This window comes from Oncorhynchus masou, chromosome 18 (assembly GCF_036934945.1).
Source record: "Oncorhynchus masou masou isolate Uvic2021 chromosome 18, UVic_Omas_1.1, whole genome shotgun sequence".
NCBI lineage: Eukaryota > Metazoa > Chordata > Actinopteri > Salmoniformes > Salmonidae > Oncorhynchus > Oncorhynchus masou.
The window spans coordinates 64670819-64698791 of NC_088229.1; the positions used below are offsets into that span (position 1 = coordinate 64670819).

The 27973-nt window shown below is 44.4% G+C and overlaps 2 protein-coding genes across 2 annotated transcripts; both read right to left on the minus strand.

Moving 5' to 3' along the window:
- Positions 1 to 292: 292 nt before the first annotated feature.
- LOC135559410 (nucleolar complex protein 3 homolog) lies at positions 293 to 8314 on the minus strand. Its single transcript, XM_064993565.1, has 7 exons — positions 8273 to 8314; positions 5712 to 6003; positions 3620 to 3756; positions 3198 to 3414; positions 2692 to 2885; positions 2462 to 2590; positions 293 to 2097 (listed from the first exon to the last, which is right to left on the minus strand). The coding sequence occupies exons 1-7, from the start codon at positions 8312 to 8314 to the stop codon at positions 2077 to 2079; spliced, it is 1032 nt and encodes a 343-aa protein (XP_064849637.1). The 3' UTR covers positions 293 to 2076.
- LOC135505119 (TBC1 domain family member 12-like) lies at positions 6844 to 27699 on the minus strand. Its single transcript, XM_064924223.1, is given in 15 exon segments — positions 6844 to 8497; positions 11248 to 11506; positions 11702 to 11811; positions 12213 to 12341; positions 12439 to 12510; positions 12637 to 12728; positions 13368 to 13442; positions 15238 to 15344; positions 15952 to 16069; positions 16392 to 16474; positions 16970 to 17100; positions 18980 to 19036; positions 24247 to 24370; positions 26099 to 27264; positions 27266 to 27699. Coding segments are annotated over 15 exon segments (2763 nt in total). The 5' UTR covers positions 27434 to 27699; the 3' UTR covers positions 6844 to 8425.
- Positions 27700 to 27973: the final 274 nt, after the last annotated feature.

Below are 27973 nucleotides of genomic sequence, written 5' to 3' on the forward strand. Positions count from 1 at the left end.
TACATTTTGAATTCAGGCTGTAACACAAAATGTGGAATAAGTCAAGGGCTATGAATACTTTCTGAAGGCCCTGCATAACCATGAAATGTTTGGGTGAATAATTAGTGTGCAACTTTCTTTCTGTGAATACATTACTCTGAGATTGAGGTTTATAAAGGGGTGTACAGGACTGTAGCGAAATGAGTAATCAATGGGGCAGGAGGTTTAACGCAACATTACTTTAATGTTCTTCGACACTTAACTGTATCAAATGTCTTTGTATATTCTCAGGTGTCAAAAATGTCTGAACATGATCAATCGGCTTTGCCTATCCTGAAATAACCCTGGGACAGACAATGCAGAGGTAGGAGACAAAGACAACTCACTTAAAGGAAATTCCTGCATCATACCGGGATGATTTCTGTATTTTGACAGTTACATATCTTGAAAACATGATCGCTGACAAAAGCTAAAAGATTTTGGGACTATATCAACAATGGACTAATGAAACAGTTTTTGGGTGGAGTATTCCTTTAAGTGGGGCCTAATAACATTGTGGAATATATATATATTTTTTCACCTTTATTTAACCAGGTATGCCAGTTGAGAACAAGTTCTCATTTACAACTGCGACCTGGCCAAGATAAAACAAACCAGTGCAACAAAAATACGAGTAACACATACACAAACGTACAGTCAATAACACAATAGAAAAATCTATGTACAGTGGGTGCAAATGTAGAATAGTAGGGAGGTAAAGGCAATAAATAGGCCATAGAGGCGAAATAATTACAATTTAGCATTAACATCAGAGTGATAGATGTGCTGATGATGATGTGCAATTAGAGATACTGGGGTGCAAAAGAACAAGAGGATAAATAACAATATGGGGATGAGGTTATTGGGTGTGCTACAGGTACAGTGATCGGTAAGCTGCTCTGACAGCTGATGCTTAAATTTAGAGAGGGAGATATAAGACTCCAGCTTCAGTGATTTTTGCAATTCGTTCCAGTCATTGGCAGCAGAGAACTGGAAGGAAAGGCGGCCAAAGGAAGTGTTGGCTTTGGGGATGATCAGTGAAATATACCTGCTGGTGCGTGTGCTACGGGTGGGTGTTGCTATGGTGACCAGTGATCTGAGATAAGGCCGGGCTTTACCTAGCAAAGACTTATAGATGACCTGAAGCCAGTGGATTTCGCGAGAAATATGTAGCGAGGGCCAGCCAATGAGAGCATACAGGTCGCAGTGGTGGGTAGTATATGGGGCTTTGGTGCAAAACGGATGGCACTGTGATAGACTACATCCAGATTGCTGAGTAGAGTGTTGGAGGCTATTTTGTAAATGACATCGCCGAAGTCAAGGATCCGTAGGATAGTCAGTTTTACGAGGGTATGTTTGGCAGCATGAGTGAAGGAGGCTTTGTTTGCGAAATAGGAAGCCGATTCTAGATTTCATTTTGGATTGGAGATGCTTAATGTGAGTCTGGAAGGAGAGTTTGCAGTCTAACCAGACACCTAGGTATTTGTAGTTGTCCACATATTCTAAGTCAGAACCGTCCAGACTAGTGATGCTAGTCGGGCGGGCGGATGCGGGTAACAATCGGTCGGAGAGCATGCATTTAGTTTTCCTAGCATTTGGAGTCCACGGAAGGGGTGTTGTATGACAGTGAATTTCGTTTGGAGGTTTGTTAACACAGTGTCCAAAGAAGGGCCAGATGTATACAGAAAGGTGTTATCTGCATAGAGGTGGGTCAGAGAATCACCAGCAGCAAGAGCGACGTCATTGATATATACAGAGAAAAGAGTCGGCCCGAGAATTGAACCCTGGTGGCACCCCCATAGAGTGCCAGAGGTCCGGACAACAGGCCCTCCGATTTGACACACTGAACTCTTATCTGAGAAGTAGTTGGTAAACCAGGCGAGGCATTTATTTGAGAAACCAAGGCTATTGAGTCTGCCGATAAGAATGCGGTGATTGACAGAGTCGAAAGCCTTGGCCAGGTCGATACATGGACAGGGAGGGAAGGGAGGTACCTCCTTCTTTGTGGAAGGCGCTGCCACTGGAGGGTTGAAGGTCATGTCTTTAGCTCTGTGGTCCTCAAACAGCTCTACTGGGTGCCTGAGACGGGTCAAAAGTAATGTACACCATTCAATCATAATACACCCAAGAGACGCTAGGGCTTTTTATATACTGCACATGCACACATCTTTGGTTAGCGTCTCATATCTCAGCACTGTTGAGAAAGACTAGTCTTGTATGAGTATTTGTAAAAGAGCTGGAGGAGCAAAAAGGGCCTTTTATAGAGGATGAATGAAAAGTGAGATTTAAAGTGATGGGCTCCTCTTTACTAGGAGCCCTGCACAGAGTCGAGCGGCAAACCTGACTACTGGGTGATAGTGTTTCTGCAACGCAATAACAACAACGCCATCAGCTATACCTGTGTGTGTGTTTTTCTGTGTGTGTGTTCGCTTTGTGCGTTTACCCTGAGTGTGTGTAGCTCCCACAGGGCAGTGTTCTGAGGGTTGCAGTACTCCGGCTCGTCCAGCTCAGGAAGGAACACCCCACTACCCTGAGCCTCATTGTCCAGGAGGATGTTACACTTGGGGAAGGTCTGGGCGAGAGAGGGGGAGCACAGCTTTCTTAAACCACAAACGTATGCTCTCACACACACTCTCTCTCCATCCATCATACACACAGACGGTAAACACTTACATGTATCAACATCTTGTTGGATGCCAGGATGTCCACGGTGGCGTTGGGCAGGGTGTGCAGACTAAGCGTGCTCAGTCTCTTGACGAAAGCTAAGGCGTGCTGCAGGTTTACCCGTTTCCTACGCTTGGTCAGCATCACGTCGAGACATTTTTTTGTTTGTTGTGGAAGTTGAAGTGTGGCAGGGCCACCAGCAGCTCACAGATGCAGCGGATGGCCACCTCAGCCAGGCCCCTATAGGACTGCAGAGACACACCACCTCGCTGCGCTTTCTCTTCTTCTGCTTCCAGTCTACAGGGCAGGGCGTTCACACAGCTAATCCTTACAACCAACAGCAGCCAGTCATTAATATCAACCAGTCACAATAGGTCATTAATATCAACCAGTCACAACAAGTCATTAATATCAACCAGTCACAGCAAGTCATTAATATCAACCAGTCACAACAAGTCATTAATATCAATAGATAAAAAGAAAAGTAGGTTCAGCGTGAGAGTGTGTCCATGTACCTTTGACTGCCTGCTCCAGGTTCTCCGGGTAGAACTTGTACTGGCTCACCAAGCCCTTCTCAAACTCCCTCAACTGCTGTGTCTCTTTCTTCACTTTTGAGGCTTTCTCTGTCTCTGTCAGGGGTCTTATCCTGTATGAGAGGACGATGTCCTTGAAGACCTCCATCAGAGAGAACATGACCAGCTTTCTGACCATCACGGCCATGTAGGGGTCGGTCTCCATCAGCATAGATCACAGCTCTTGCAGCTTCTTAATCTGAACACAGACAGACAGTGGTTTCATACAGAAACCATCAAGGAGAACCAAACAAAACATTTCCCAAGTCCCCTTCTATCTGCTATGAGATGAATGGTCTATGTGACATAAGATGATACTTTAAATGTTCCTATGGGGACAAGGAAGTAACAGTAGCCTGGGCAACCTTACGTTGATGGTGGAATTCTGAGAGGATGTCTGATCCTAGACTGGCGATGCGTAGCATCCTGTCTGTCAGCTTCTGTGTGCGGAGCTTTAGCTGCTCCTGAGGGGTCAGGGCCGGGCCAGTCACAGCCTCATCCTCTGTGGACACACATCAGGGTTGATTTCATTACGCCTTGCAGCATCTTGCAAAACGGAAACCATTTAGCGTTTGAGAACCAAAACGGAAGCAAACAAAACGGGGCAGGACCTATCTGAATTTGTCCAATAGAAACGTTCATTTCCGTTTGCCGTTTCTGTTCTAACAGAAACGGCGTAATGAATACACCCCAGCAACATCAGAGTGAATAACCTTATCTACTGACCAGGACTGGGCTACCAAGAGTTGGTCTTACAACACATTCTACACAGAGAGGATGGCTGACTCAAGCCAAGAAGGGGTTCATGGGCTCCAAGCCAGTCAGGGCATCTGCTTCCTCCTCAGCTTTTTGGGGTTCAACTGAAAGAGGCAAAACCATAAAACCAATTTGGATCAACAGAGTTGTAAATTCTAAAACGTTTTAACAATATTTACAATTGAGTCATTGAGTAGACACTCTTATCCAGAGATACTTACATTTAGTACAATATGACTTTGGTAAAAATGGACATTTTCAGATGAAGATGTACAAGGGAAACACACATTTGAATCATCATCCTACCAGGTTTCTCCATGCTCTGAGGGATGAGGCCTCTTTTCTTTGATTGGCAGGAGGTGAATTCTCTTCTGTTAGCTGCATCTTTCTGGGCATCTTCTCATAGCTCTCTGGCCCCTGCTGCTCCCCTTGTGCTTTTTGTCATGCGCTGGACCACTGTAGGTATTCAAGTAGAAACAAGTAAGGTATAAGTGAGAAGATAAGTTACAGACACCTTGAAAATAATGGAAATTCTTCAGTAAATGGGGCATACAAAGTATATTGAGAAAGCAGGTGCTTCCACACAGGTGTAGTTCCTGAGTTAATTAAGAAATTAACATCCCATCATGCTTGGAGGTGGGCACGGTTATTCGAATATCAGAACGGACGTTAGTATTCGATTACTTGGGAGAGTATTCATTTGAATTAAAATATCTATGTGACATTGCTACATAGAATACTAGGATAGACCATTACATTTCAAATGTTAATAAAAAAACAACAGTTACGAGTTTTTATGAGCGAGCCCCATAAAAAAAAGACAACAACAGGTAGGCCGTTTCATATGTTTCATATGAATGGAGTTGTTGTAGACGAGGATGCCTCAAAATAGCTTTGCCTCTTTAGCTAGCTAGTTAACCAGCTTATTTACAACGATATGATCCCGTCAAGACAGGCACTACCAGATGGTATCATAGATAACCTATTGCAGCAACAAGTTTGTTTAACTTTCACAAGTTGGTCTCTCTCTCCATTGCTCTCTCTCTCTCTCTCTCCATTGCTCTCTCTCTCTCTCCTTGCTCTCACTATCTCCATTGCTCTCTCTCTCTCCATTGATCTCTCTCTCCATTGCTCTCTCTCTCCATTGCTCTCACTATCTCCATTGCTCTCTCCCTCTCTCCATTGATCTCTCTCTCCATTGCTCTCTCTCTCTCCATTGCTCTCTCTCTCTCTCCATTGCTCTCTCTCTCTCTCCATTGCTCTCTCTCTCTCCATTGCTCTCTCTCTCTCCATTGCTCTCTCTCACTCCATTGCTCTCTCTCTCTCTCTCTCCATTGCTCTCTCTCTCTCCATTGCTCTCTCTCTCTCTCCATTGCTCTATCTCTCCCCATTGCTCTCTCTCTCTCCATTGCTCTCTCTCTCGCCATTGCTCTCTCTCTCCATTGCTCTCTCTCTCTCTCCATTGCTCTCTCTCTATTGCTCTCTCTCTCTCTCCATTGCTCTCTCTTTCTCTCCATTGCTCTCTCTCTCTCTCCATACAGCTATACATTTCAACATGTGTGCACTTTGCTATGACCTACTTGTTGTTGGGATGTACATGAAATGAATAGACAGATGGTACATCACACCATAAAACTACAAAGAAATCCTAACAGTCTAAATACAGTATGGACTGTGTCATTTCCTCCATCGCGTGTCATTTCCTCGATGACAGGTCTCTGGTGAGGAAGGAGGCTTTCTGAGCCATGGCCTTAATCTGCTCCAGGTCATCTTCATCCATCATGTCAATTGGCAGGGACTCCACAAACTCCTCCTCCTCTTCATCCTTCAAGGCGACATCTTTGATAGCTGCCCGGAACTTCTTCTGCTCCTTGCGGTGATTCTTGTCTGTGCTCTCCTTCTTGAACTGACGGTTCTTCAGCTTGTGGTCAAGCTTCACGTTGCTCGTCTTCGGCAGCCTGCGAAAGCTCGACTTCCTCTTTTTGCTCCTTGGCTGTTGATGACAAAAGTTCGTCACTGCTTTGTATTCAAAAGAACAACTTGGGTGATGAATTGGGATTGAATAGTCACTCGCTACAGTAGTGTGTTGTGAAATCTGTAATGTTTTTCAAATTGTATAACTGCCTTGGTTTGGCTGGACCCCATGAAGAGTTACCATGCACCTGCAGCTAATGGGGATCCATATTAATAAATACAGTAGCTGAATGTATGGCAGCAGATAGCCTAGTGGTCAGCATTGGGCCAGTAGATGAAAGGTTGCTAGATCTAATCCCCATTGCCGACAAGGTAAACATCTGTCGTTCTGCCCCTGAACAAGGCAGTTAACCCACTGTTCCCAGGCCGTCATTGTAAATAAGAATTTGTTCTTAACTGACTTGCCTAGTTAAATAAAATGAAAATGTATATCAATGGGACTATTGATGTGGATATTAGTATAATGGTGAGTTACATTAGTAGGCCAAATGTTCTGTTCAGTGAAAAGCCATTGACTGCTGAGAAACTGCACATGCATTCTGTTTTGCTACTAGTACAGATTGTCAAGTTATCTAGCGACCATCTATAACAAGAGGTACTTTCCGGAGCCATCGTAAAGGACTTATTTTTTAAAGGATGGGGTGCCTGTTTGAATCGATATATAGTTGATTATAATAATATAAACTGTATAACGTTGTCACGCGTATTTATTTTCAACTAGCTAGGCGTAGGTGAAGACCATTAAAGTAAACTGTGATCTCTACAAATTGATTTGAAAACACCGCCACCTACTGGCTGAGAAAACTGTTGTGCTTTGGTGTGGTGTGTGGCAGTCAGGAAAAACTGTTGACCATTTGAGAATAATCATCTTTGATTTATTTACATAATTCATCACTTTTGGTCTGATACAGTATCACAGAGGTACTTTTGAATTCATTTAAAATATATGTACAATTGTTTTTAGTACTCAGTATGAAAACTATACAATAGAGAGCATAAGAAACAATATACAATCAGATATGAAACATGTACTGTAGAAACGAACTACAGTATTGATAATAAAAAATCTTGGACCTCAACCTAAGTGTTTGGTCAAATGTAAAGTAACAATAGATGTGAGCAACATCACAAACAAGACCAAGTTTTAAAAGTGGATTATGTTTCATGAATAGGTACTTTGAAAAGGTGTCCCATTGCTGTTTTATTCACAACAATATAATAGCTTCACTGTGGACTCATCCAGCAAAACACTGAAACCTCACGTGGCACAACAGCCCTTGATCATAACTCTCAGTTGTATTACATTACACATAAGAGTCATTGGATGAAGGCGTCTTCTGTACGGGGGTGTGAGCCGCGACGCTGACCGTACGATTTCGGAAGCTTAACCTTTCACACCTGCACACTGCTCTTGCTAGTATAACAAATAGCTAGTATAGCAACAAAGATAGCTCATATGTTCGAGTGCCTTTTGAATGAAAAAAAAAAAGGTAAAATGTAAAGGGTTGGGGTTCCCATACGGACATATTTCCATGTTAAAGCGATTGTTTACGGAAAACAGACGGAAGACAGAGTGGACTATCTGTGCAAATTAGCGATCTCCGTCTCCGAACACATGTGTGAAGACAGGCGACACAAACGTGTTGTCACTGAAAAATACTGTCGACTGCAACTGTGTTAAAACCAGTGTGTATTTTGCATTTGTGAAATTATTTAGATGTGATATGAAAGTAGAGGGATCTTTGTTTCTAGAACCGTGACGCAATTGAGAAACGATACACGTTTAGATGGGAGTATTTGGCAGTTTTGTCTTTCAGAGCCAATTCGCCCTTTAAACAGATCATGTAAGGTCCTTGGACTAAGGAGTAACGGTAGGCTCCTTTAGTCCAATACTGGGCTAGTGCCACATGTCACAAATTTTCTCTATTAGTTTCGGAAACAATTGCTCACTGTAATGAAAACCTATTACTGGTAGTTTAGTTAAACTATTCGATGTCAAGCTTCAGATACTTACGAAACGGAAGGGCTCTATCAATTAATTATTTCATAATTGTCCTATGTTGTAAAATTGGCTTGGTCAATTAAGTCATATAAATATATCTATGCTTGGAGGTGCACTTTCAGAAAATATATATTGTAATGTTAGTGAGATAAAATCCACAGGTGTAACAAAGGGCCTCACTCAATCTAAGAAACTCCATACCTTTCTGATGGGACTAGACAGACCCAATTCATCACATCTACCTACAGTATATCATCATATATTCATGGTATACTACCATAAATACGCTCAATTCAATCAAACTGGCAATGGTGTCTGAGGCCTCCATCTTCAAGTATGATGTCATTCTTTAAGGTCAAATTACCATTGTGACTCTAATGTGGTCAAAGGCTCTCATTTAAAGAGAGGAACATGAACATAAAAATATTCCACGGCTGAATCATGAACTCTTCAGTACTTGGCTGCAATTCCTGTCCACGTCCTTGTTCTCCTTTATCAATGCATTAAACACCTGGAGAGGAGAGAGAAGGAGATCAAATCTCAATATAAAACTGCAACCGATCATTATTTTTAGGCACACACAATACATACCTGTAGGTGGTGCTGCATTTCCACAAAAAGGCAGACTATCATATGGGTTATTTCAAATGTATTTCTTTAACTGACATACATGCACCTCTGCAGGTGCTGTAGTATATGAATTGTAGGACCCAACGGGTTTGAATCTATGACAAAGGTGGGCCGAACAGTAGTGGAGAGGGTCGAGAGTTTCAAATTCCCTGGTGTCCACATCAACAAACTATCATGGTCCAAACACACCAAAAGTCGTGAAGAGGGCATGAAAACACCTTTTCCCCCTCAGGAGACTGAAAAGATTTGGCATGGGTCCCCAGATCCTCAAAACGTTCTACAGCTGCACCCTCGAGAGCATCCTGATCGGTTGCATCACCGTCTGGTATGGAAACTGCTCGGCACCTGACCGCAAGGCACTACAGAGGGTAATGTGTACAGCCCAGTACATCACTGGGGCCAAGCATCCTGCCATCCAGGACCTATATAATAGGCGGTGTCAGAGGAAAGCCCAAAATATTGTCAGACTCCAGTCACCCACTGTCTTCTCTGTTACCGCACGGCAAGCAGTACCGGAGCGCCAAGTCTAGGACAAAAAGGCTCCTTAACAGCTTCTACCCCCAAGCCATAAGACTCCTGAACAATTCATCAAATGGCCACTATTTACATTGATCCCCCCTTCATTTGTTTTGTACACTGCTGCTACTCGCTGTTTATTATCTATGCATAGTCACCTCACCCCTACCTACATGTACAAATTACCTCATATAACCTGGCCTCGGTACTGGTACCCCCTGTATATAGCCTCGTTATTGTTATTTTATTGTGTTACTTTTATTATTTTTTACTTCAGTTTATTTGGTAAAGATGTTCTTAACTCTTCTTGAACTGATCTGTTGGTTAAGGGATTGTAAGTCAGCGTTTCACGGTCAGGTCTACACTTGTTGTATTCGGCGCATGTGACAAATAAAGTTTGATTTGATTATAACCTGAATTATTTGACATTGCAGTGTCTGAGTGACGTATCATTCCCAAACCGCTCCTGGCCACACCAGTATCACATGTGACGGGGCAGACCAGGGTCTGAACATAAATACAGGATATGTGTGAGGAATTCTGGGAACATGTCCCAGTTCACACAACAGACTCTAGAAATGGCTTTACCTTAAAAACATAATAATATTCTTATACATTCAGAAAGTATTCTGACCCCTTCAGTTTTTCCACATTTTGTTACGTTAGAATCTTATTCTAAAATGGATTAAATGAAAAATGTTACTCAATCTACACACAACACTCCATAATAACAAAGCGAAAACCAATTTTTAGAAGGTTTTGCAAATGTATTACAAATAAAAAACAGAAATACATCATTTACATTGCTATTCAGACCCTTCGTTATGAGACTCGAAATTGAGCTCAGGTGCATCCTGTTCCCATTGATCATCCTTCAGATGTTTCTACAACTTGATTGGAGTCCACCTGTGGTAAATTCAATTGATCGGACATGATTTGGAAAGGCACACACCTGTCTATATAAGGTCCCACAGTTGACAGTGCATGTCAGAGCAAAACCAAGCCAGGAGGTCGAAGGAATTGTCAGTAGAGCTCCGAGACAGGATTGTGTCGAGGCACAGATCTGAGGAAGGGTACTAAAACATTTCTGCAGCATTGAAGGTCCCCAAGAACACAGTGGCCTCCATCATTCTTTAATGGAAGAAGTTTGGAACCACCAAGACTCTTCCTAGAGATGGCTGCCCAGCCAAACTGAGCAATCGGGGGAGAAGGGCCTTGGTCAGGGAGGTGACCAAGAACTCGATGGTCATTCTGACAGAGCTACAGAGTTCCTCTGTGGAGATGGGAGAATCTTACAGAAGGACAACCATCTCTGCAGCACTCTACCAATCAGGCCACACGGAAGCCACTCCTCAGTAAAAGGACCATGGCAGCCCGCTTGGAGTTTGGCAAAAGGTACCTAAAGACTCTCAGACCATGAGAAACAAGATTCTCTGGTCTGATGAAGCCAAGATTGAACTCTTTAGCCTGAATACCAAACGGCACAGCTGGAGGAAACCTGGCACCATCCCTACGGTGAAGCATGGTGGTGGCAGCATGATGTGGGGATGTTTTTCAGCAGCACAGACTGGGAGACTAGTCAAGATCGAGGGAAAGATGAACGGAGCATAGTACAGAGATCCATTATGAAAACCTCAGACTTGGGCCAGGGTTCACCTTCCAACAGGACAACAACCCTAAGCACACAGCCAAGACAACGCAGGAGTGGCTTTGGGACAAGTCTCTGATTGTCCTTGTGTGGCCCAGCCAGAGCCCGGACTTGAACCCAATCAAGCATCTCTGGAGAGACCTGAAAATAGCTGTGCAGCCACGCTCCTCATCCAACCTGACAGAGCTTGGGAGGATCTGCAGAGAAGAATAGGAGAAACTCCCCAAATACAGGTGAGTTAAGCTTATAGCGTCATACCCAAGAAGACTCGAGGCTGTAATCGCTGCCAAAGGTGCTTTAACAAAATACTGAGTAAAGGATCTGAATACTTATGTAAATGTGATATTTCGTAAGACTGTAACGGAACAAAATGTGGAAAAGTCAAGGGGTTTGAAAACTTTCCGAATGCACTGTATGTATTGTCCATTTTCTCACTTCCCTGTCTTCTTATGTTTAGAGGAACTGACCTGGGACCATTTTTTGTTTCCGTTGAGCATGGGCATGGCCGCCATGCAGGCGAACAGCCTATGAGAGTCTATATCCTCTGGGAGGCGTGTCAGAAACTGGGCGCTATGGATGAAATCCATCTGTAGGAGCACATCCTCGTAGAGACGCAGGATCCCGAGACCCGTCCGGAACAGAAACTCCTCGCCGTCACGACAGAACACATCCCACACTCTACATGCCACGTCCAACGGCAACGACTTACTGTACAGAGTGAAGATCCTGTAAACAGACACAGACAGACACACACAGGCCAAAAAAATGGCAGTTAGCGGAATGGCACAGCAGCTGTGCTCTGATAACTGTGAATAATGACCTGACAGCATGGCTGGTGTTAAATGTGTGAGAAAACAGCTTGAAGGCCACACTAACAGAGAATTGATGCATGCTTTGATGTAGAGATCTATAGTTACTCACCAGTCGATGAGATAGAGATCTGGGGTGAGGTTGGAGATCTGGAAGTGGTTAAACAGTCTAGGGAGGTTCTCTTCAAAGAACACCTCGAACGCAGCAAAGTATTTCAGCATCTAGAGGAGAAGAAGAAAAAAAGGTCAGAGACAGATTCAGGGACCACTAATTCAGTACTGTTAAAGAGCTAATCGTGCATCATGTCAAAATCGTCCAAAAGTGTTTCAAATTTATTGTGAAGCTCAACAAAGTAACTTATAGATGATATGAACATGATGTGGGAAAAATGCTAATATCAGTCCCATGATTTGAATGGCATTTGTGCTACAAATGTTAAAACGTTAGCATGTGGAGACAATGCCTGGGAAATTAAACCAAAGCATGGATTGCTGTCATACCTTGTCCATAGACTGCGTATAGGGTAAGGAACCCAATATGTAATTTGGGTGAAGTATCCCTTTAAATTAGTTTTAGAGAGGACAGTTTTTTTTACTGTGGCCACTGTGGAAGTAGGACTCACTAGATCATGGTCCACTCTGAAGAAGGCCAGCTGGCAGGGCTTGTTGAGCAGGTTAGCGAAGGCAATGAAGGCGTCAGCTTCCTCCAGGTTGAGGATTAACACTGCAGCTATGAAGGACATGCCCTGAACCTGAGAGAACAGAACCCCCATTTTAGTTCACAATCACCGCATGTACAGTATGGCATAAAATAAAGAGTTAAGAGTGTCGTTTTGAAGTGATACTCACATATCCCACATCAGGTCTGTAACAGGTGTAGGCCCCCAGCACGCTGTGGAGGAGATCATGATATGGCCCACCCTGTGGTGGAAGACAATCAGAGGATGAGAAATGTCATGGAGCGCACACACACGCACGCACACACACACACACACACACACACACACACACACACACACACATTAGTGGGTAAGAGATGTACTGTACCTTCTGGAAAATAAAAAGAGGTGGGAATGTGCGGGATATGTCCAGCTTGATCAGGTCCAGACTGGACTCTCTGTCTGCCTGCGATGCCCCATCTAGTATTGAAACACAAACAGAATACTAACGAAAGGAAAAACTTTATAATTTCACTTTACTCAAATAAACTGATCTCCTGCTGGTTCTGTGTCGCTGTCTGTGCATGACAGACAGAGTCATTTGGTAATCAATGATGCATAGAGACACTGATGCCGTGACAATATTTTGTAACCCGAAAACGATGCCAGGAGGAAGACATCCTGCAAATATTTCTGTTCAGCTCCATTAAGTCCTGTTGGATCTAACTCCTGAGGCTCTCGTTGGCAACAACACAGTCTTTCTGACGAGCTAGAGGAGAGAATGTGTCACTGTTGGCTCTCAGCACTACACCAATGGCCAGTTAGTCTGACATGATGGCAGAAGCAGACATTTTGCAGTAAAAACAACAGAAACCCTTTGCAGAAAGTTATCCGGTCTCCTCCAAGCCTGCAGATGATTGCTGAACGAGGGGGATTTGTGCAGCAATGAGGGACACCAATATGGCCGATAGATGTGAAGCAACGAGAGGAAATAGCTTTGCCTCAAAGAGGAAGAGAGGAGAATGGATGAGTCTGGGGTGTTCAGTCTGACATGCGAGAAGCTTGGCTTTAATTCACAGTCTTGCCACGTGACACCCCCCCCCCCCATCTCAGACGTACCGTCAGCCTCTGAACCCGTCTCACTGAAACTCCTCCACCTCTCCTTGGCTCTGGAGAGGAAGATGTCATACAGCTCTGTAGAGAAGAAAAGAGGGAAATGAAAGAAGATCTCTCGCAATGAGTCAGGCGGTGGGTCCTCCAGCTGAGACGTCTATTATGCTTTTTTGTGTAACCCACAAAGGCACTTCCTGGCAGTAAAACAACAGGCTCGTAAATCTATTCCAGCTGAAAGAGGTGAACGTGTTGCTTTGGTAGAAAACAAACAATATGGTACTAAATTTCTACAAGTATAACCTTGGCTATTTTAATACATTTCAATGTAAACTCAGCGAAAAAAGAAACGTCCCTTTCTCAGGACCCTGCCTTTCAAAGATAATTCTTATAAATCCAAATAACTTCACAGATCTTCATTGTAAAGGGTTTAAACACTGTTTCCCATGCTTGTTCAATGATCCATAAACAATTAATGAACATGCACCTGTGGAACGGTCGTTAAGACACTAACAGTAGGCAATTAAGGTCACAGTTATGAAAACTTAGGACACCTTCCTACTGCCTTTGAAAAACATCAAAAGAAAGATGCCCAGGGTCTCTGCTCATTTGCGTGAACGTGCCTTAGGCATGCTGCAAGGAGGCATGTGTACTGCAGATGTGGCCAGGGCAATAAATTGCAATGTCCATACTGTGAGACGCCTAAGACAGCGCTACAGGGAGACAGGACGGACAGCTGATCGTCCTCGCGTGGCAGACCACGTGTAACAACACCTGCACAGGATTGGTACATCCAAACATCACACCTGCAGGACAGGTACAGAATGGCAACAACAACTGCCCGAGTTACACAAGGAATGCACAATCCCTCCATCAGTGCTCAGACTGTCCGCAATAGGCTGAGAGAGGCTGGACTGAGGGCTTGTAGGCCTGTTGTAAGACAGGTCCTCACCAGACATCACCGGTAACAACGTCGCCTATGGGCACAAACCCACCGTCGCAGGACCAGACCGGACAGGCAAAAAGTGCTCTTCACTGACGAGTCACGGTTTTGTCTCACCAGGGGTGATGTTTGGATTCACGTTTATCGTCGAAGGAATGAGCGTTACACTGAGGCCTGTACTCTGGAGCGGGATCGATTTGGAGGTGGAGGGTCCGTCATGGTCTGGGGCGGTGTGTAACAGCATCATCGGACTGAGCTTGTTGTCATTGCAGGCAATCTCAACGCTGCAAGCTCATCCTGACATGACACTCCAGCATGACAATGCCACCAGCCATACTGCTCATTCTCTGCGGGATTTCCTCCAAGACAGGAACTGTTCTGCCATGGCCAGCAAAGAGCCCGGATCTCAATCCCATTGAGCATGTCTGGGACCTGCTGGATCAGAGGGTGAGGGCTAGGGCCATTCCCCCCAGAAATGTCCGGGAACTTGCAGGTGCCTTGGTGGAAGAGTGGGGTAACATCTCACAGCAAGCACTGGCAAATCTGGTGCAGTCCATGAGAAGGAGATGCACTGCAGTACTTAATGCAGCTGGTGGCCACACCAGATACTGATTGTTACTTTTGATTTTGACCCCCACTTTGTTCAGGGACACATTATTCCATTTCTGTTAGTCACATGTCTGTGGAACTTGTTCAGTTTATGTCTCAGCTGTTGAATCTTGTTCTGTTCATACAAATATTTAAACATGTTAAGTTTGCTGAAAATAAAAGCAGTTGACAGTGAGAGGACATTTCTTTTTCTGCTGAGTTTATGACATGATATCCTTAACTTTGTACATCTTATTCTGAAGGCAAATCATATTTTGGCATGCCAATGGGAATAGACAATTATGATGGGAGTTCTATGAGTTATGACTATTGAAACACCATACATACCTGGAGTGATGTTGAGCTCGTTGCCGATGGCTAGGCTCCAGACCTTTCCTCTGACGTTGGGGGGCAAGCCCTGCCACCAGAGCTCTCTCACCCGCCGAGTGTTACGCCTACAGGGGGACACAAACTGACTGGCATGGGCCTACTGAACAACAGAGCCCTGACCTATGCCCACTGACTTACTGGTTCACTGACTGATTGGCTCATTGACTCACTGACTGGCTCACTGCATGACTGCCTGACTTATTTACTGACTGACTTCACTGACTGACTGGCTCACTGACTGACTGACTGATTTATTTATTGACTGACCGGTTCACTGAATGACTGATTTACTGACTGACTGATTTACAGACAGACTCACTTGACTGACTGGTTCACTGACTGACTTGTTCATTTACTGACTGACTCACTCACTCACTGACTGACTGGTTCACTGACTGGCTCACTCACTGACTGGTTCTCTGACTGACCCACCGACTGACTGGTTCATTGACTGACTGATTTACAGACTGACTGATTTACAGACTGACTCACTGACTGACTTGTTCACTGACTGACTGATTCACTGACTGTCTGGCTGGCTGACTGGCAAAATAACTGACTGACTGAGTAACTGACTGAATATCGTACTGACAGACGGACTGCCTGACTGACTGGATAATGTACATAGCTGCTCCGTGCCAGTGGAGAGTTGTTTAGCAGAAAGTGGCTCACATGTTGTCCCAGTGGGGCAGAATATCGTGGTTCCAGACCACCATGGCGTTGGCGATGCTATCTTCCTGTTTAAACCTCTCCTTCATCTCTTTCCTCTTCCTCTGGGCCTCCTTTAACTCTGTGGGGATGGGGACACAAATCCTTTGGTTACACTTTACAATAACTTCAATGAATAAGCCATTATACATGCTTATAAATGTTAACAGATGCTTATAAATGTTTTATAATAATTTGCCTAAAGCTTTACAATTGTTGAAGTACATGTAAAGTTACAAAAGTATTTGCAACAGCTACAACAGACAGACTGAGCTAAGTGCCACCTGGAGATCTGTTCAGTCGACAGGCCAGATGCTGCTGACCTCAATTACACAGCTCTGAGGAGACAGACAGTGCAGTACCAGCACCAGCAACAATACCAGTAACAGTACAAGTACCAGTACCTCTCTTCTTGGCCTCAGCCACCATCTCGTCATACTCCTGACGGTGACGCTGGGCCTCCTCCACAGGCTTAGCAGGAAGGTTCCTGCAGAGAGACAAGAGGAGACGGGACACAGTATCAGCTGGTTTCACCGTAATCCGTGCATATCACAGCAACTGAGGACACAAAATGGCTGGTTTAACACATTGAGGACTTAAGAGAAAGTAAGACCTACAAATGAGAGAGACTTTGCCTTGCAGACAGTGTGTTTGTCATGGTTCAGGCGGCATGCTCATATTTCATATACTGTATCTATTCTTAATGAGGGCCGGAGGTCTTGGATCAGAGAGAGCACCTGAGGAGAAACACAACACTGCTCGTCTCTGGACGCTGCGTTTCTTACTGTGTTCTTCATAGACACCACACACTGGCCTGAGCCTATTTGAAAACAATGGAATGTGTGTAAGTAATATGGCTGCAGGTCTGGGAGGTTTGGCCTTTCCCCTTGTATGAACAGGGGGGGGGCAGAATAAACTAAAAAAGAAAAGAGGAACCGACAAAGAAAGAAAAAAGAAAAAAGGAGAGAGAGTGGGGACTTACGAAGGCCTGTCCTCTAGTATAAGAGCTGTGGTGGACAGTGGTTCAAAGTCCAGGTTCTTCCTCCGGCCATGTTGAGGCTGAGTAGGAGACGTTCCCCCAGATCCAGCCTTGCCCGCCCTGGCCTCGTACTCCTGCAGATACATCAACAACCTAAATCTCCATAGAAACTGGAAAACACAGCCCCAGTATACGCATTTCAACTAGTCCAACTAGACTTATGGGTTTACATTTGAAAGGAAGGAAAGATAGCCACGAGGGCCGACAGGATCAGCTGACAGAATGATGGAGATCACAAAGCCCATACAGGCAGATAGAGAGAGAGACAGAGAGAGGAGAGAGAGAGAGAGAGAAAGAAGGAGAAACAGAGAGAGAAAGAGAGAGAGAGAGAGAGAGAAAAAGAGAGACAGAGAGACAGAGAGAGAGAGACAGAGAGAAGGAGAGACAGAAAGAGAGAGAGACAGAGACAGAGAGAGAGAGAGAATGAGAGAGAAGGAGACAGAGAAAGAGAGAGGGGAGAGAGAGAGAGAGAGGTGGAGAGAGAGAGAGGAGAGAGAGAAGGAGAGACAGAGAGAGAAAGAGACAGCGACAGAGAGAGAGAGAGAGAGAATGAGAGAGAAGGAGACAGAGAAAGAGAGAGGAGACAGAGAAAGAGAGAGGGGGAGAGAGAGAGAGAAGGAGAGAGAGAGAGAAAGAGAGAGCGACAGAGAGAGAGAGAGAGAGAGAGAGAGAGAGAGAGAGAGAGAGAGAGAGAGAGAGAGAGAGTATGATGGTTGTTGATGACTGGAGAGAGATCTTATGGGTCAATAAATACCTAGCCATGCCTAATGCATCAGAGCCTGTTGAAGGAATGACTTTATGTCCAGTCGTTCTACATGACGCCACTGATATCCTATGGGTTTGTTTCATGCGAGTTGATACATTGAGTATCTTAGACTTAGTGACCATACATCCCTCACCTCCACTACACAATAAAAAGTCTCACCTTTGGCCTTTCACGATGCATGAAACTGCTTCTGTATGGATGTCAATGGCTACATTGTCTTGTGTTGTGGCTGTGGCTCCTTCCAGGCATTTATTGGTATAGTTTGGGGGACTGAGTGGCGCACCGGTCTAAGGACCTGCATCGCAGTGCTAGAGGCATCACTGCAGACCCGGGTTTGATCCCGGGCTGTTTCACAACCGGCCGTGATCGGGAGTTACATAGAGCGGCGCACAATATGCCCAGCGTCGGCCGTGTTAGGGGAGGGTTTGGCCGGGGTAGGCCGTGATTGTAAATAAGAATTTGTTCTTAACTGACTTGCCTAGTTAAATGAAGGTTACATAAAATAAATAAATTACATCGGTGCTATCAGAGGAAATGGCTGGTAGGAACAGGAGAGGGGAGTGCCATCTAAGGAGAGTGAGATTTACCAACACCAGTGAAGAAGAACAGCCCCATAGTACAAAGAAAAGTCCGAGATGAACTGTGTATAACCAACACCCATGCATTTCTATTCACAAATGGTATAGCAGAGAAGCAGATAGAGCTCTGGCACCGCTTGTAATGTCAAAGTGTATATACAATCACATAATCAACTGTGTATTCATAATCCTCAAGTCAAATACACCCGTAAACCAAAAACCCTTACATTCCCAGATAAGGAATAAAAGGAATACAATCGATATGGAATAGATCTATTGCACTAGAGAAACATGTGGTGGCATGTACTGTATGTCAGGACAACTGGAACAAAAACATAGCCATACTTTGGATTCCAACATTTTGAGCCACAGAGACTAAGCTGCTGGAGCTATGGCAAGAGTCCCAGAGACCTTGGTATTGTTGAAAAACCTGCGATTAATTATTATTTTGTATTTTTTCTAACGTGCATTTATTTCGCTTCCCCTGTCAAAGTGCTACGGGTTGGCATGGGCATGAGTTAGATGTTCAATGGAAATGGTTGCTTGGCAACCCCATGCAGATAGGAGAGTGAGAAGATGACTGAAAGGGAAACTTGAGAAAGTCCATACCCCTTCACTTAAGAGATTGGGTGCAGACACAGACGTGAGACCACCTGGAACACTCTCCTGATGAAAGAAAAACAGAGTTTGCACTCAAGAGTTAAATAGCTCAATCCCTCCAAAAAACAACTCCAAACTGTCTTTCAAACTAAACAATTATTTCAAGTACTTCAGTACACTTCCAATCCACATAAACATCTTTGCCCTTTGGATAGGGTTAATAAGATAGTCAACTTTATTAAAAAAAGGCCTCTGTTGGAGATCCAACTCAGTCCCTCCCTCCCCTTGCACGTAGGATAACTGCATGAATAAACTTCCCATCATCCGAGTTTCTGTACGGCACATTTGTGTAACACATTACAGATGAGCCCTGGGGCGGCAGTGGTTAGAGCGTTGGACTAGTAACCGAAAGGTTGCAAGATTGAATCCCCGAGCTGACAAGGTAACAATCTGTCGTTCTGCCCCTGAACAGGCAGTTAACCCACTGTTCCTAGGCCGTCATTGAAAATAAGAATTTGTTCTCAACTGACTTGCCTAGTTAAATAAAAGGTAAAATAAAAAAACAATTTTACTCTTAGAAAAAAAGGTGCTATCTAGAACCTAAAATGGTTCTTCGGCTGTCCCCATTGAAGAACCATTTTTGGTTCCAGGTAGAACCCTTTTCTATAGAGGGTTCTACATGAAACCCAAAATAATTCTACGTGGAACCAAAAATAGTTTTTGGAACCCTTTTTCCTAGGAGTCCCCTAATCCCTGCTCTAACCCACGTAGCTCACTGTAGATGAGATCACTCTTGTCTAGTCATAATCTCAGCAGTGAGGCAGATACATGCTCTCATCCCCGTCTGCAGCTGTAGAGTACTAGAGGTAAGTGCACTACTAATCCAGTGAAGGGACAAATGTAATTGGCTTTAGTGTCTGTTTCCATCCAGGCATGAAAACATGTATTATTGCCTCCGACAAGTGCGGAGACAGATCAGTAGCTGCAGGGTAGAGTTGGGGAGGTAGAGCGGGAGACAGGGAGTGAGGGAGAGAGAGGGAGAGGAAGAACAGAGCTAGGGGCTAAGGGCAGGAGACAAGCCTCATGGCTGAGGCTAGGAGATGGGCATAATTCAAGCCCAGCCGAGGCTCAACACAGCATCCACCTTGAGTAAGACCAGCTCCTTAGTTACCCAGCCAGGCACAGAGCCAGCTGGAGCATACACCCTCAACAGCTGTAGTGGGCTGCCAGCCTCCAACATGGAGGACCTGAACCCTACTCCTACCACACCCTACTCGCTCTTGTCAAGTGTTGGGGAGGAGTAGGCCAAGTACAGACTGACTACAGCCTTTGCAACACTTATCTATAAGCTGTGATGTCATCGTTACAAGATGCTCTATTACAGGACACACAGAAGGATAGATATAAAGAATTTACTTGAGCTGTGAGTTGCTATCAGTTTGCTACCTGGTCAGACTGGTATAGGTGAGTTATTGTGAGAATAGGGCCTAGGGAGTGATTGCTATGCAGTGGCATGACATATTGCACAAGGCTGCGAATAAACTAATGATTTGTGTGATACAGTAAAACAAAGGCCTGTAAATGCAATGTATCATTGGTGAAGGAGTTTAACAGAAGGGGTGTAAATCAAATCAAATTTTATTTGTCACATACACATGGTTAGCAGATGTTAATGCGAGTGTAGCGAAATGCTTGTGCTTCTAGTTCCGACAATGCAGTAATAACCAACAAGTAATCTAACTAACAATTCCTAATCTACTGTCTTATACACAGTGTAAGGGGATAAAGAATATGTACATAAGGATATATGAATGAGTGATGGTACAGAGCAGCATAGGCAAGATACAGTAGATGGTATCGAGTACAGTATATACATATGAGATGGTATGTGAACAAAGTGGCATAGTTAAAGTGGCTAGTGATACATGTATTACATAAGGATGCAGTCGATGATATAGAGTACAGTATATACGTATGCATATGAGATGAATAATGTAGGGTAAGTAACATTATATAAGGTAGCATTGTTTAAAGTGGCTAGTGATATATTTACATCATTCCCATCAATTCCCATTATTAAAGTGGATGGAGTTGAGTCAGTGTCAGTGTGTTGGCAGCAGCCACTCAATGTTAGTGGTGGCTGTTTAACAGTCTGATGGCCTTGAGATAGAAGCTGTTTTTCAGTCTCTCGGTCCCAGCTTTGATGCACCTGTACTGACCTCGCCTTCTGGATGATAGCGGGGTGAACAGGCAGTGGCTCGGGTGGAAGATGTCCTTGATGATCTTTATGGCCTTCCTGTAACATTGGGTGGTGTAGGTGTCCTGGAGGGCAGGTAGTTTGCCCCCGATAATGCGTTGTGCAGACCTCACTACCCTCTGGAGAGCCTTACGGTTGAGGGCGGAGCAGTTGCCGTACCAGGCAGTGATACAGCCCGCCAGGATGCTCTCGATTGTGCATCTGTAGAAGTTTGTGAGTGCTTTTGGTGACAAGCCGAATTTCTTCAGCCTCCTGAGGTTGAAGAGGCGCTGCTGCGCCTTCTTCACGATGCTGTCTGTGTGAGTGGACCAATTCAGTTTGTCTGTGATGTGTATGCCGAGGAACTTAAAACTTGCTACTCTCTCCACTACTGTTCCATCGATGTGGATAGGGGGTGTTCCCTCTGCTGTTTCCTGAAGTCCACAATCATCTCCTTAGTTTTGTTGACGTTGAGTGTGAGGTTATTTTCCTGACACCACACTCCGAGGGCCCTCACCTCCTCCCTGTAGGCCATCTCGTCGTTGTTGGTAATCAAGCTTACCACTGTTGTGTCGTCCGCAAACTTGATGATTGAGTTGGAGGCGTGCGTGGCCACGCAGTCGTGGGTGAACAGGGAGTACAGGAGAGGGCTCAGAACGCACCCTTGTGGGGCCCAAGTGTTGAGGATCAGCGGGGAGGAGATGTTGTTACCTACCCTCACCACCTGGGGGCGGCCCGTCAGGAAGTCCAGTACCCAGTTGCACAGGGCGGGGTCGAGACCCAGGGTCTCGAGCTTGATGACGAGCTTGGAGGGTACTATGGTGTTGAATGCCGAGCTGTAGTCGATGAACAGCATTCTCACATAGGTATTCCTCTTGTCCAGATGGGTTATGGCAGTGTGCAGTGTGGTTGAGATTGCATCGTCTGTGGACCTATTTGAGCGGTAAGCAAATTGGAGTGGGTCTAGGGTGTCAGGTAGGGTGGAGGTGATATGGTCCTTGACTAGTCTCTCAAAGCACTTCATGATGACGGAAGTGAGTGCTACGGGGCGGTAGTCGTTTAGCTCAGTTACCTTAGCTTTCTTGGGAACAGGAACGATGGTGGCCCTCTTGAACCATGTGGGAACAGCAGACTGGTATAGGGATTGATTGAATATGTCCGTAAACACACCAGCCAGCTGGTCTGCGCATGCTCTGAGGGCGCGGCTGGGGATGCCGTCTGGGCCTGCAGCCTTGCGAGGGTTAACACGTTTAAATGTTTTACTCACCTCGGCTGCAGTGAAGGAGAGACCGCATTTTTCCGTTGCAGGCAGTGTCAGTGGCACTGTATTGTCCTCAAAGCGGGCAAAAAAGTTATTTAGTCTGCCTGGGAGCAAGACATCCTGGTCCGTGACTGGGCTGGATTTCTTCCTGTAGTCCGTGATTGACTGTAGACCCTGCCACATGCCTCTTGTGTCTGAGCCGTTGAATTGGGATTCTACTTTGTCTCTGTACAGACGCTTAGCTTGTTTGATAGCCTTACGGAGGGAATAGCTGCATTGTTTGTATTCAGTCATGTTACCAGACACCTTGCCCTGATTGAAAGCAGTGGTTCGCGCTTTCAGTTTCACACGAATGCTGCCATCAATCCAAGGTTTCTGGTTAGGGAATGTTTTAATCGTTGCTATGGGAATGACATCTTCAACGCACGTTCTAATGAACTCGCACACCGAATCAGCGTATTCGTCAATGTTGTTATTTGACGCAATACGAAACATGTCCCAGTCCACGTGATGGAAGCAGTCTTGGAGTGTGGAGTCAGCTTGGTCGGACCAGCGTTGGACAGACTTCAGCGTGGGAGCTTCTTTTTTTAGTTTTTGTCTGTAGGCAGGTATCAGCAAAATGGAGTCGTGGTCAGCTTTTCCGAAAGGGGGGCGGGGCAGGGCCTTATATGCGTCGCGGAAGTTAGAGTAACAGTGATCCAAGGTTTTTCCGCCCCTGGTTGCGCAATCGATATGCTGATAAAATTTAGGGAGTCTTGTTTTCAGATTAGCCTTGTTAAAATCCCCAACAACGATGAATTGAGTTGATGAATGAGTGAATGAATGAGTTGATTTAAATGAAATAACGGTAGTTCTGGACTTTCTTTCAAGCTTTAAGCAACGTATGTTAACCAAGTGAGGTTACTGTATGTATGTAATGCTGACATAACCTAGATGAATAAGGATTAAGTCCTGACTAGCACGTAGGGCAAAATATTGAGCTCATTGCATTCAATTAGACATGCTGGCTTCACTCCACGGAGGGTCAGATAGCGTTGTCTCCCATACACAATACTGTACAGTAAGTTAGGCGGTCAGTTAATAGGTTAGTGAATAACTACTGTAGACTTAGGAGCACAGTGACATCAGAGCAAACATTCAAAAAGCTTCTCAGAGCGCAACACTTGATTCAAAAACTTAAGAGTTTCCCCATTTAAATGATTATACAAAATTCAAACAGAATGTTATGTATATGGGGCATAAAACCAGCTCAGCTCTGCAGATTTTGCCACGAAGAGAAAGAATCATTTGATCACTTATTTGGTATTGCCTCTATGTAGCTTGTTTCTGGTCACAGGTTCAGGAATGGCTGAAAAATCACAACATTTATCTAAAATAAACACTACAAATAGTAGTGTTGGGAGATTTGAAAAACCACAGTCAATCAATCAACAATATAATAATACTTTTAATAAAATATTGATCTTGAACTTACAATCTGTAGATACTATGCGATTAGACAGGTTCAGAATCTATGTGACACATCACAGCACAGTTGAAATATATATGGCACATGGAAATCATAACAGGGAAATTTACGTAGATAGGTGGAATGGACTGAGAGTAGCTGAGGGGTGGGTTTAAAAGCTAGATCAGCACTCCAACGATGCAATTATTGATGTATACGGACCCAGGTCCTCCATGTCAATGAAATCGTAGTTATAATGGTTTAAAAGACAAAACTGATCCTAGATCAGCACTCCTAATCTGACAAGAAGAATAGAGGACCAGGGTACCAACCTGCTGTATGGTCCTGGAGTCCTTGGGAGGGCTCTCTCTGGCAGCAACCTTTCCAAACAGCTTCCACCCAGGTACATTCTGGGACGGACTCTTCGGCTCTATATGCTTCTTGGAAAATAAACCCCTGAACAGACAGAAAAACCAGGACAATGTGTGGGTAATTATTAATGATGACACACTTTCATTTTATTGCTCCGGTCAGCGAAACAGTTTTGATGAGTAGACATACTGAGAAAACAGGGAAATTAATGTTTCTCTAAGTATCTGAATCATTTCCCTGATCTGACATACAGTCAGGTCCAAAATCATTGGCACCCTTGATAAAGAGAAGCAAAAAAGACTACCAAACAAATAATAGAAATACTGAGCTATATTGTATATGCTCAGGGAAAGGGATTTTGATTAACAAGTAATACAAATGTTTAAAAATGTAAACATTGGGATCAAAATTATTGCCACCCCTATTTTCAATAGATCACCTTGCGAGGATAAGAGTATTTAAAAAAAAATGTTTTATGAGATTGAAGAAACACTTCGGGAGGGAACTTAAGACCATTTCTCCATACAGAATCTTTTCAGATCTTTGGTCCTTCATCTGCACTTATGGACTGCCCTCTAAAAACATTTTAGAAAAAGACTCAGGGAAGTTATCCTTGCAAAGGGAGGTATTGAAGAGAATAGAAAACAGGGGTGCCAATTTTGACCCCAATCTTTTTTATTAAAATATATTTATATATTATTTGTTAAACAAAATCTCTTTCTCTGAGCAATACATATATACAGTACCAGTCAAAAGTTGACACACCTACTCATTCAAGGGGTTTTCTTTATTTTGACTATTTTCTACATTGTAGAATAGTGAAGACATCAAAACTATGAAATAACACATGGAATCATGTAGTAACCCAAAACGTGTTAAGCAAATCAAAATATATTTTTAGATTTTAGATGATTCAAAGTAGCCACTCTTTGCCTTGATAACAGCTTTGTACACTCTCAACCAGCTTCATGAGGTAGTCACCTGGAATGCAGTTATTTTTTTGCAGATAATATAGCTCAGTATTTTCCTTATTTATTATATACAGTATGTTTTGCTCATCTTTCTCAAGGGTGCCAATAATTCATACTAATAAGTCATACTGATATGGTCCGTTCAGCTGAGTGAGTGATTTGATGGCACTCTTATTTCATCAATTGAATGAATTTCACCTGATCCTATGTGGGATTATAAACCTAGGGGTTAACGCTTCACATTAAGGTGTACTCAAAAGTGTTTATGATGGAGTTATACGTAGTTTATAAACTGTTCATTATTTTATTATATATACCAAAAAGTATTTATTACATATTTATAAACGGTTTATAGGTTTTTCAAACTACACGCAGAGACATACAAATGGTATCCACTGGTTCTTCTGACTCTTGGGAAGTAGATAAATGGCTTCATTGCCAAAATCCTTTAATGTAAAGAGTACGCACCTAGGGGATGTCCTTGTGGGAACACCAATATAACGGTATTCACTGCAGCTGGCTCCATTTCCACCAGGTGGGTCTCTGCCTGCGCTAAATGTTGACTGAGACCTAGTTCTAGTTCTGGCTTTGTTCATTATGCCCTGGTGTGCTGTTACAATGTCAGGACACATCTCTGTTAGGAGAGCATGGTTAACAGAAGTGACTGCTGTTGTAACGGGTGTATATTGCAGCAATAATGCGGCTATACACAGTATAAATGCAAATATGACGTGAAGAGAGGTAAGCAGACTCTAAAAGTTTGTGCCGTTCTTGTCCTTGTAAGAAATCCTCTCGGCAACATGCAAATAACCTCAGACCACAAAGAAAAAAACGAATTTACCTGCTGAAATATTCAGCGATGCCAGGCCTTTTTGACTGTAAGGCCAGTTCAGAGGAGTCCACACTCAGTCCTATATGTCCTGGGGCGGACTGACGTCTGCTGGACTCATAGGTGTTCCTGGAGCTCAGACTGATGTCCATGAACCTGAGGTCACTGTAGCCTTGGGCCCCCAGCTCCACGAAGGTCTCCCCATCCTCATCCTCATCCTCGTCCCCTGGGCTGAGAATGCTGGACGGGTCATAGTTCAGACTGGTGGTCTTGTGGGACTGAAGATGGAGTCTGGAGGATGGATCCCCTCCTGGGTGACCAGATGTTGATGGTTCTGCTCCCTGCTTGGTGTCTGGTTTGACACTGCAAGGGTCTTTCCTTGGTGCTGGGCTTGATGGTAAACCCTGAGAGGTGAGACTGGAAGTAGCCCCATCAGATAGCTCTCCTGCCACGTTAACTTGTTTTCTAGGCTGGGCCCCGGCTCCATCAGGTTCCTCTCTGATATTGCAGGATTCGTGATGGCCCTCCCTTGCACTCACTGCAGACATGGGGAGTTTTTCACATTGTGGGTTAGAGATACAGGTTGCAGCTCCATCAGAAAAAATTGTTCCAGCTGTCTCTGTGTGTAACTTTGCGCTGTTGTATCCAATCAATAATCCACCGTTTGCCATTATGTCCTCCTTGTCAGGGGTCGTACTTCGGTTAATATGTAGTCTAATAACAGCATCACTGCGAAGAGGACTCTGTATAACACAGACTGTGTCTCCAATCGAGAACCCTGCCGGACCAGTCCGGGAGGCTACTGTGCACCTCTGTTCAAGCTGTCCATTCCAGGAGTGTGCCAATGACTGCAGTGCCTCAGCTGCTGTCACACAGGCATCTAGTCTTTCTGCAGAGCAATCATTGTTCTTCTGAGTCAGTGAGGTCCCCCAGTGAGCACTTCTGTCCATTTCCTCTCGATTCACTGCAGTGATAGCAGAGCAGCTCCCTGCCTTGGAGGCAACCACTATTGACCCAGTAAACCCGTTTGTAGCAGAGTCGCTACCTGGCTCAGGAATGACACAATTGCTTACAGTGCCACCAGATGGGCTGTCAGTAACTAAATCGAGCATTATCGTACTCCCGACACGTACACACGCTACTGTGGAACGGGAAATATCCTCTCCTGCTTCACGGGCTGCGTCCGGTGTCGGTCCAACACGTCTCATCCCTGTTGACATGTTTAGAGAGAGGACCTGCGGCGTCGGCGATATCGTCAGACAGTGGCTGGTTGAGAGATGTGCTGCTGGTCCACTTTTCGTTCACAGACAAAGCCGGTGGAAAAATGCCATTCTCTGCCTTTTCCATGTCATTCACATTCCCCACACCACCGCTCCACAACAAAAACGCTGTGGCGGCTGCATCAGCTACAATTGCTCCGTCCCGGTTGTTCCCTGTAGGCTATGCCTATCATGATCTCAGCGTATCCCTAATTACTTGATGATGACGCTAACAAATTACGGTTTCTATTTCGAGAGATAGCGGCAAGAAAAGAGAGAATGTCAGTCGTATGGTCGTGTGTAATTTATGTTAGAAAAATCGGCAGCCGCCCCCACTTTGACGGCGAATTTGAGCAGGAGCCATTTTGAGATTCCAATGACGTAGGGAGAGCGCAAATCCCCCGGCACGCAGACGGAAAATTTGGGATGAGGTGACATCTGGTGTCCGTACGGTGCTATAACACGCCTGGCTTATCCGAAACACTTTTTTTAAACAGCACAATGAGCAGGTATTCAGGATTTGTTCGTTGTCGGTTTTTAAGATGTAGTATCCCGTTGGTCTTTTGTAAAGGGACTCACAACAATGGTGGCAGGCTAAGACCTGGAAAGAGTTGATCACACAATGGAG